At 35.7% G+C, this 11444-nt stretch overlaps 1 protein-coding gene across 1 annotated transcript in view; it reads right to left on the bottom strand.

Moving 5' to 3' along the window:
• POT1 (protection of telomeres 1) overlaps positions 1-10189 on the bottom strand; it is a 57182-nt gene extending 46993 nt beyond the window's left edge. Inside the window, exons 1-3 of the mRNA XM_015564333.1 lie at positions 10079-10189; positions 9260-9307; positions 6704-6818 (exon numbers count right to left, since the gene is read on the bottom strand). Of these exons, the coding sequence (XP_015419819.1) occupies positions 6704-6818; positions 9260-9268 (124 nt within the window). The 5' untranslated portion in view covers positions 9269-9307; positions 10079-10189. The remainder of the gene's footprint in view (positions 1-6703; positions 6819-9259; positions 9308-10078) is intronic.
• Between the last annotated feature and the right edge of the window lie 1255 nt (positions 10190-11444).

Genomic DNA, 11444 nt, shown 5'->3' with positions numbered 1-11444 from the left:
AGGGAAAAAGGGGAAGAAAGATAAAGAGGGGGGATGAAAAAAGAGAAACCTGATTCTATGAGGGGGAAACAATTCAGAGAACATTACAAAAAAAGAACTTAAAAATAAAAACAAAACCTTAATTTAAAAAGAAAAAAGATATTATATGTTCGTCTCTTGTTATACTAGCAGGATCCACTGAACCCAAGTTTAGTTTCTGAGTTTCCTTTTTTAGTAGTTCTAACAAATGTAAGGAGGTTACTTCATGACATTTTTTCTATCTTAGCAGTCTTCCAAAGATCACAAAAAAAGACAAATTTTACTTTTTTAAATAGAATAAAACACATTTTTTTTTGCCACTGTCATATGGCTCTACCATACCTTTTTAAAATCTAAGATACATAGGGGATCTTAGTCATCTGTTTCTTCATGTGAAGTTTGTCAGTATATTTAATCTAACTTTATAAGTACTTTCCTTGCAGGTGTACACACACACACACACACACACCACACACACCAGTTCTATTCAATTACTGAGCTGCAGGCCCCAAAAGACTTACAATAGCAGTATTCTTCAAAATATCATCTACCTGCTGCAGAGCAAGTTCTCTGGGATGACATAACTAAACATCAGGATGCTCTTAGAATCTCCTAAGATTATCTATAAAGTAATGAGGAGTTCAAAATAAAATACCATTTTATATACTTTGATTTTGTACTTAAATATGAATATACTTTTGAGAAGCAAACACAATTTCAGATTGAAAAAAACAAGTGTCATTTTAAAAATCTGTCCAATAATTTGCACTCAAGAACAATAAAGACAAGTAGCAATCTAAATGAAATATTAAATAGCTTTTAGGTTCTTTCAATTGGCAATAGATCCATGACATGACCGGAAAACAAGGTACCCGTTTATTTTTTAACATTTTTTTTACTGATTTTAGAAGAATGGAGAGGGAGAGAAAGATAGAAACATCGATGAGAAAGAAACATCCATCAGCTGCCTCTAACCAGGAATGGAACCAGTGACCTCTTAATGCCTGGGGCAACACTCAACCAACTGAGTCACACTGGCTGGGCACAAGCTACCCATTTTAACAAATACTAAAAAGGCAAACTACTAAAGTAAGTTCTATTTAACTACTCTAAGCAGTGTCCTACCAAATACAAACATACATACATACATACATATATAATCCTTAAATAATAACTATATAAAATGAAAATATTCATTTCCCATGATCCACTTTTTACTTATCCCCAAATGAAGAAAAAATTAACTTGTGGAATTAGGGACAACTAATAACTTCACATTTTAATAATAAAGTTAAAAGACTAAGAAGATAAATTTATAGTCTATTTTCTCAACAGCTAACATCAGCAGGGAAGGTACAAACAGTAAAAAGACCTTTAATAAGTCAGTATTCTTACTTTACCGAAAGAGTACATAATATCTAAAAAGATATTCAACCTTTACAGTAATGACTTTAACTACTTTAACGCATTAGTAAGACTTTATAGTTAAACTGTTGACAAAGTACTTAACTACTTTAACACTTAGGTAATACTTCATGTAAGTTGATATAAATATGGAAAAGATAACAAATGATAAATTAAGCCCTATGCCTGTAATCTTGAGCAATTCACCTAATTTCCTCAGTATGATTAAGTGTAAATTGCCTTGGAGTTTTATTATAAGAAAAAGCTGGTAGCACATCTAAGCAAGGTCCTTAATCAAAGAATCATCCATGGATAAATTATGTAACCCCCACAAAAAATACCTCCTGAAAGCTGCTTCACCATTTCATCTACTACAGCACTGCTTTTAAACGAATCAGTATTTCAGCTACAGCTTTCTGCTCCTATAAAAGTTTATTATTGAAACATTCAAGTAAAAGCTATGAAGGCAAATCACCGAATCAAGGTCATACTATATGCTACAATCTTTGTTTCACAAGGAAACATTATACAACACATATAACAGCATTCCCTTTAATAGGTGGTGTGAGGTTATATAATTTCCCTTTGTGTTTTTATTATATTGCAAATGATCATGGGAAACAGGAAAGAGAAGAAAGCATGATCACGATGATCTTTTGATATATATATAGTGACAGAGATTAAATAAATAGGTAGGCAGGTACGCAGATAGGTATTCCAAGAGTTCACAGTTCATAACTGCTATTCTGGAATTACAAAGACGAACAATGGTCTCTATCTTCACAAAGGTTGTATTTAAAACAAGAAAGACCAAACAACAAAAATATATTTTAAAATACCTATAAAAGTATATTGACATTCAGTAATAAAAATTGGTACCTGCTACAATATGAACCTCAAATCATACGCTAAGTGAAAGAAGCCAGAAGCGAAGCCTGTATGTTCTGTGAGTCTTCTATATGAAGTATCCAGAAAGATATACAGACAGAAAGAAAATTAGTGGTTACCTAGGACTGGGGATGGGAATGAGGATTGGCTGCAAACAGAATAGAGACTTTGGGGTATGGTGTTTCTTGCGTATGCTGTCCCCATGCATCAAAATAAAATTATCTTCTTGGTTAAATCAGTTAGCATCAACCATCCAAATCTCAGCATTGAAGTTTGGCTAGCATATCTTGTTAACTATCATCTCCTCTTCCTTCATTAAAATCAGACCTTTTTTAAACTTGGAGTTTAATTGTAACTTCAGAGGGAGCAAATATAAACACAGGCACTCTACTGTCTGAATCCTTCTAAAATGTGATGAAAACCATAATCATGAATGAAATCAGAAGTAGGCAAACATGGCTGTGGGCCAGCAGCCCATTGTTATTAAGTTTTACTGCAATATAGCATAACCGGTACCACTTTTAATTCCACATTTATACAACAGAGAAGATACTACATCACATTTAGGGCATCCTGTAAATGTAAACAACAATCAATATGGAAGACATAACAGAATGTAGTAAATAAGAACTAAAATATTATTTAGAGGGTCATGCCCCTGAAGAATACAGGCAATACAAATTACACAGAACAAAATGTTTCATTTACAACTGTAGTTTAGTACTATGTTATATCTCCAAACTCCTTTTAGTCTTAATTTTATATTTTAAAAGATATCATTAGCAGAAGGTGGGAGTGAAATTAGTCCCTCATGGAGAAAATCTTCCTCATGACTTTAGAGTCTTTTATGGTTTAAAAGTGGCTCAGTGGTTGAACACTGACTTATGAACCAGGTCACGGTTCGATTCCTGGTCAGGGCACATGCCTGGGTTGCAGGCTTAATCCCCTGTAGGGGCTGTGTAGGAGGCAGTTGATCAATGATTCTCTCTCATCATTGATGTTTATATCTCTCCCTCTGCCTTCCTCTCTCGAAAAATCAATAATAAAAAGAAAATGTCTCAAGCTTTAAAAAAATTAAGCTATTTTATTTATATTTTAAATATGTTTTTATTGATTTCAGACAGAGGAAGGGAGAGGAAGAAAGGGATAGAAACATCAATGATGAGAGAGATGTTTCTGTACGCCTCCTACTGGGGATCGAGCCTGCATGTGCGCTGGCCGGGGATCTAACTGAGACTTCCTGGTTCATGAGTAAATGCTCAACCACTGCACAATACTGGCCGGACTAAGCAATTTTTTAAAATCTGAGAAAAAGCTAAAATTAAAATTCTCTATATGTGTTATCTAAAAAAATATGATCAATGTTATTTGTACAAGACAAAAAACTGCATTTTTTACTCCAGTTAGCCAGCTCGCTAAAGCAAAAGTAAATGTGAGGCTTTCAGAGAAGATAATTGCTATAAAATCTCAAAATACTATGAAGGCAGCATCACTATCTTCCTATTTGAAAGAGGCCACAGTATGTACCACTGATGATCCATTATCAAAATCAATTTTGATAATACAATGATCTTTTAATATTTGCTGTTTACATAATCTCTGAGAAATTCTCAGTTTTTCATAATGAATGTTACCACAATTGAATAACAACATATCTGTAGCTTTTTTAACAACAGGACTGATAAACTTCTGCAAAAATTAAATCTACAACTTCTTCAAGACTGAATATAAAACTTTGGAAATAAAGCATTTGATACCTTATATAAGGTTGCAGTCTGCTACAGGTCATATGTAATCACTATTACTAATGATGAGAGAAAAGTCTCTAAAAAAAATTTGTCAAAAAGATGCTAAATTGTACCAAATTGCCTCTACCACATTGAATGTAACAATTATAAAATAAATTTTAATAAAAAATTTCAGCTAATGATATATAACAGCATAAATTTTCCACCTACCTAAATTTGAGTGGCATAATGGTAATTTTCCTCCGCATAAGTAGTTATGTACATCTATATGTGATATTTAAATGTGTATTACAAAATAATTCTTTATCCTAATAAAGAGGGAATATGCTAATTGACTGCCCCACCCTCAAACATGGCAGCGCCCACAGCCACAAGATGGTGGTGCCCAGTCCCCTCAGCCCCAGGGCTGCCCGAGGCTTGTGATGCCAGCAGTGGCAGCAGCAGAGGTGTGATGGGGGAGTCGCCTTCCCGATTGCCAGGTCACCTCCCACCCCTGAGAGCTCCCAGACTGTGAGAGCGGGCAGGCCGGGCTGAGGGACCCCGCTCCAGTGCATGGATTTTCATGCACTGGGCCTCTAGCATAGTATAAAAAAGGCACAGCTGTGGATTGTTCCTGTACATTTATTCTGGTACTTTTCAGTGCTAATACTAATGAAGGTGTTCATTTCCTGAACATAAAACCAGTGCTATTTGTTTGACTCACCTGTAGCATGTTGAAGGAAGGGTTCTATCATCAGAAATAAAAATATAGGTTTAACTACAGTTATCACATAGACAGTTCTAAAAATTTACCATCTTGCTAGTAGTATTTCAACGAATATGAATGATAAAACTGATGACACTTTAATTTAGTATCTCAAAATAAATACAGAAATATCTGTCACAACAGATGGCTTATTACTACTCATGATTTTTTAAATGAGAGAATCCTGGATCTGCTGCCTCCTGCAAGTACCCTACTGGGATCCAGCCCACATCCTAGGCATGTGCCCTTGACCGGAATTGAACCTGCGAGTTCAGTTCGCAGGCCGATGCTCTATTCACTGAGCCAAACAGGCTAGGGGGCTCATGATTTTTTTAAATATGGGATTGGATCCAACTACACATATCTGATAGACATACAGGACATTATGAATATACTAGTGGTCTGGTGCACGGATACGTGCACATTGAAAGGAAAATAATTAGAAGAAATATTTTAATATTGTTATTTGCCCTTTCTCTGTAATGGACATTGGTCGCCATCTGTGGGGTGATCAGTGGGGCAATTGGGCCCGTCCAGCTCCCTCAGTGCTGGGTGCCAGGTGGTGAACCTGCCTCCTGCCACTGGTCACCGACTGTGGAGCAATTGGCCCCCACGCGCACCTGCCTTGGCCCTGGTGTAGCCCACTCACCTGCTCCACCATCCCACCCTTGTCGGGACCCACTGGGGCCGGCAGCGCCTCCACTGTTGCCTGTTGCCGGCGCTGCATCGCCGATGCCTGCCATATTCGCACCAGCCCCTGGTGGTCAGCGCATGTCATAATGAGCGGTCGACCTCCTGGTCGAGGGGACAATTTGTATATTAGGCTTTTATTATATAGGATAATAAGTATTATAGTTCCCTAATGCTTTCATTATATGTACATGATTTAATAACGTTGAAGAAATTTATTATGCTAATAATTTAAAATTAATATTGAGTCATCAATATTTTTAAAGTTCTACTTTTATTCTATATTACTATCATTTTATTATTTTTGATAATATGTTTACTGATTAATTTACTAAAAACTGTTAATGATAAGAATTAGCAACATATCAAGTGCAAAAAATTTTTTAAGTTATATCTTTAAACAAGTTCGGTGGACATTATTACCAGCAATGTGGCTTATCCTCAATTTTGCAGGCCAATTACAGCCAGCCGGATAACACTTGCAAGTGGAGGAGGATCAAAGTTATCATTTCTTTATAGCAAATTCCCAGAATGAGCACATGTAAGATTCAGAGAGGGAAAAAATCTGATGGTCAGAAGAAACTACTAAGATGAAAGTATACAAAAATGTATGTCGAATGGTATGATGGGGTGGGAAATGAAGACTTGGAAAAAATAAAGTCAAATGAAAAAATATATTTCAGTGAGAACATCTTTGTGTTCCCAACATGAGCCACAGTTCCCGGCAGGTAGTAAAGTATTTCATCAACACCACCAATGATCCACATTTTTAACATATCTAAAATTTGATCACAACTTATATTTTAAAGTGAAGCATAGCTTAACTGGCAGTGCTCTTCTCTTCTTAACCACACAGAATAATGCCTTTTACAAATAATGTTTCAGATTAGATTAAATAGAGTAATGTTGATTTAGTTCAACTGAATTAAATCAAGGTAAAAGTGTGTTGTCTATCCTATATAATGAAAGCCTAATATGCAAATTGACTTAACAAAGGAACAACCAGTCGCCATGATGTGCACTGACCACTAGGGGGCAGATGCTCAACACAGGAGCTTCCCCCAGCCCACAAGCCCCAGGCCAACACATGAGTGTGGGTTGGCAATTGTAAATATGACTTGAGCTTCTGAGACAGGATACTGAAACTGTATTCCTGAAAACAATAAAACAGCGCCAGTTTATTAGAATCTTGACCAGTTTTAATACCTACCAGTTCCTTTGCTGAGATATGGAGGCTTAAAGAACTTCACAACACCATAGACATTGACAATCATGCCACCTTTGAGTTCATTCAGCGGTGTGTACGTATAACGTGTTGCTGGAACCTGAAGAAAAAACAGTAAATAAGTCAATATTAAGTATTTACATTTTAGAATCATATTATGATCAAAGAAGATAATATGGTCATCTAACCACATTTTTTTTCTTTTGAGTGTCTGATAAGAGGCTGAAGCTTGAAAAAGGAAATGTATAGCTTAAAAGGTTGCTATATAAACCACTAGTATTAATTTTTCTTAGGAATAACTTTGATCATAAATGGTATAATTTGTACACAATTCTAAGTAATGACATTTAAAAGATTTTGGTTCTGGTTTTTAACCCTAAGGAATATCACTTCAGAATTTGTGGGAAATAGATTTTACTTTGGCCTAAATAAAGCTAGGTTTTGATTATAAATGGTGTGAAGACATTAAAAATGGTAAGAGAAATGAAATTTTCTGAAATAACTGTATATAAGTTTGGAAAGAAAAGGGAAAGTGATTCCCAAGTTTAAGTCCACATATTTGTCAAACAATCCATAAAAGAGTTCATGCCCTAACCGGTTTGGCTTGGTGGATAGAGCGTCGGCCTGCAGACTGAAGGGTCCCAGGTTGGATTCCGGTCAAGGGCATGTACCTTGGTTGCAGGCACATCCCCAGTAGGGAGTGTGCAGGAGGCAGCCGAATCAATATTTCTCTCTCATTGATGTTTCTCTCAGATCGATGTTTCTAACTCTCTATTCCTGTCCCTCTCCCTTCCTCTCTGTAAAAAATCAATAATATCTACTATTAAAAAAAAGAGTTCAAACATCTGGTCCTACTACCCACCAATATACTATCTTAAGAATTATCTCTCTGCCAAAACCGGTTTGGCTCGATGGATAGAGCGTCGGCCTGCGGACTGAAAGGTCCCAGGTTCGATTCCGGTCAAGGGCATGTACCTGGGTTGCAGGCACATCCCCAGTGGGAGATGTGCAGGAGGCAGCTGATCGATGTTTCTCTCTCATTGATGTTTCTAACTCTCTATCTCTCTCCCTTCCTCTCTGTAAAAAATCAATAATATCTACTATTAAAAAAAAGAGTTCAAACATCTGGTCCTACTACCCACCAATATACTATCTTAAGAATTATCTCCCTAATGTATAAATGAATGACCATATCTATTTTGGTCATCTAAGTAATGTACTTGTTAATTCATAGCCAACAAACAACTTAACCATAATTTGGCTTTCCATGTAAATAAGTTAGTATATGTATGCAGAGCAGCTAAGTTATATCCTAATAGTTCAGAATACCTGGGCTTTCTGAATAACCACTTTCCTCAAGTTTAGAGGAACCTTTGTTTACCTCTGCCTTATTTATGGGTTCATGGATGGTTGAACCTGATCTATTTATACTAATTCTGAGAAATACTAATATTTGGGGTTAATTTACTTTTTTTAACAAAGTACATTAATTCTTTAATTGGTTATACTTTCCCTAAATCAAACATTCAAATTATACCATTATAGACTTATTCAGAATTTAAAACCTGTACCTAACAGTCACTGCCAACTAGAAATAAAATCTCTGAACTCTTGTTTGCCCACTAGAAACTAAGGGCTTAAGAACATAGTAGAATACAAATTTTGTATTAAACTTTATCATGACACTAAAAGCCCAGTGCAAGACATTCATGCACTGGGGGTGGGGTCCCTCAGCCCAGCCTGCGTCCTCTTACAGTTCAGGACCCCTCGGGGGATGTCTGCCTGCCGCAGGGGCAGGAGAGGCTCCCGTCACCGCTACTGTGCTCACCAATCATGAGCCCAGCGTCTGGCTGAGCGGTGCTCCCCCTGTGGGAGCGCACTGACCACCAGGGGGCTGCTCCTGCATTGAGCGTCTGCCCCCTGGTGGTCAATGCACATCATAGCGAACGGTTGTTCCGCCGTTCGGCCCATTTGTATATTAGCCTTTTATTATATAGGATTAGCTTCTTCCCATTTTCACTCAGCTACAAGTAGCTCACCTGTAAAAATGGGAACTTCCTAGTGTTATGATAATAAAATTTTATTAAATACTGAAAAAAGTGAGAAAAAAAGAAGAGCAAAATGTCTGACAAGCCTAACAAACTACTTCTAATTACATAATTCAACACATAAAAATCTGTTTAAATACAATCTGATTAAAATGAAAGAAATACATTTGGCTAAGGTTTAAAAGTAGTAGAAGTCCCAATGTCTTCACACAAAGAAAATTTTTTTCTGTTTCAGTTTCCTTATGCATGTAGCTTAGAGAAAACATCAGCAGATCTTCCAGACAACAGAATAACCAGGTAATAATTACTAGATAAATATATACCTTGAATGGACATCAGATATCAAAAAAGTAGAGATTATGTTTTCCCACTGAATCAAATACTACTTCAAAATCAGATTATAAATATACATATATATTCATGTGTGTATCTACAGTTGTATATATGTGGGTGTGTGTGTACATGTTCTAAATTAAAGTAAATATCATCTTACCAAAGACATTGACTCTGTAGAAAAATCTATTATAGATTTAATATAAACCTGAAAAAAAACACAGAAAGGGTTTATTTGTATACAACAACTTCCAATGTGGTTACAGACCTTTAATTATAGCAAAACCACACACTTAACTGTATATAATATTCAAACGCATCACAGTGGCATAAAGTTATGGCTTATAAATTAACAGTGACGTGCAAAGTTGTCTAAGCTAAGCTTCAGTCTAATTCATTAATTTTAATACCACAGGACAACCTCTAGCCCAATAATGCCCTGTGCATACTAGAGAGAAACAGGCAGATGTTGGCCTGTACGCACATGGCTTGAACCAACTCTATATGACAGCTCTCCTCAAACAGGTAGTCTCCAAATGTGTGTGGGGGTGGAAGGTGGGTCTGGAGGAGGGAAAAAGTAAAGACAGAGAGAATGAGCACCTTCATAAAGAATAAAATAGGAGGAAATCAGCTTTACCTAAAAAGGGATACTTGATCAACTTAAAAGTGCAATTCAATAGATCATCAAAGAGGCTGACAATATAACTGCAAAGAATAAGATGAAGTCTGGAGTGCCTGTGGAGTTTCAACATTTTCATCAATAAGTAACTATCTTTAAGGGATTTTTATTTTCTACCTGGAGTCATCTAAACATAAAGTCAGAAAAAATATTTTCTATTTTTAAAACTTAAAATATTAAATTAAAATAATTCAGTCAGGCTAAATAGTTTACCTGCAGATTTATAGAAACACTACTTCTATGCCATCACCTTACCTCATTAAAACCATAACATGAGTAGACTAAAAGTTACACACTTACATAAACAGTTGACTTGAAGTCCTCAAGTGCTTTCAAAAATAAGCAATGTTCACCATCTTTGCTTGTCGTAGGTGAAGACAAAACAATAAAACCAGCCACTGCAATGGTGTCCTACATAAAAAAAGTCTCCATTATCAAAATATCTATAATATTTTATTATTTATAAACAGGAATCACTGCTATAAAATGGAAACTGGTTTGCTGGACTTGTTTAATGCTTACGGAATATAAGACTGAGCCTACCACCTCTCCTAAAAGGGTATCAACAGTGCAGCCATAGATGATATAACATCCCATTTCATAGACCAGGAAAACACTAAATCATTTGGAAAATTCTATTTTTTTACTGGCACTTCAAAAATCAATGTTTATCTCAATTTATGTCAATAAGTTTGTACAAATAAACAAAATGAAGATAAAACACATGATCCAACAGTATTATGAGTGGAATTTAAATGAAACAATCTCAGACTTGAGAAAACTCAGTACAAAAACTCCACACTGTTACAAAGCTAATATATGTGCCTATAAATTCAGGGTATGGGACATAAGAAACTTCCATTTATAAACTATTCAGCAATGAAAATAAAAAGCAAATAGATAAATTCAGTAACAAAAATGTAAACAAGGACAGTGTATAAATTTGCTAATTTTCAATAGACGATACATTAAAACTCTCAGGCATTCTTAGTGAGGAGGGACAGGACACAGACAATATGAAACAACTAATAACCACCCAACAAAAACACTTATTTGACTTTAAAAGGCATTAAGTAATTTTTACTACACTGAGCCCATCTCACTAGTTACAAGTTGTGTTCCTCACTCTGGAATTACACCTTCTCATACTTCTGCATTTCAGGATCTCACTCAGGGTCTGTAAATACGCTGTTCTTTTCTTACTGATGCACTCTCACAGTACCCCTGCTCTCATTCTTTCTGCTACTTTTCTCATTCTGCTATTCAGTCTTCTCAGTTATATATTACAACTGGATAAAATAACTAATTCCATAATATTTAATTCCACTCTTCTCCACTAAACACTGTTCCATAGTGGCAAGGTCCATAACTGCCTTATTCAGTTAAGTCTCCGACACTTAGCATAGTAGAGGGCAGAAAACATTCAACAAATGTTTAGACAACTAAATGTATTATCAAACATATGAATGTAAATATAAAAAGAGAATACCTGTATTAAATCTTCAATAAGCTGAACTTACTACAAACCTTACTTAATAGCATCTTAGCATTGTAGGAATGGAAAAGGACCTTCATTTTTCAGAAAATAAGAGCCAGAAAGGATAAATGAGTAGCCTAAGGTCACATACAGCTAACTAATTATAGATCAACACAAAAATCCAGATCT

The sequence above is a fragment of the Myotis davidii genome, unplaced genomic scaffold (genome assembly GCF_000327345.1).
Source record: "Myotis davidii unplaced genomic scaffold, ASM32734v1 scaffold179, whole genome shotgun sequence".
Lineage (NCBI taxonomy): Eukaryota > Metazoa > Chordata > Mammalia > Chiroptera > Vespertilionidae > Myotis > Myotis davidii.
The sequence above is the reverse complement of the archived record's forward strand: the minus strand, read 5'-3'. Positions and strand labels throughout refer to the sequence as shown.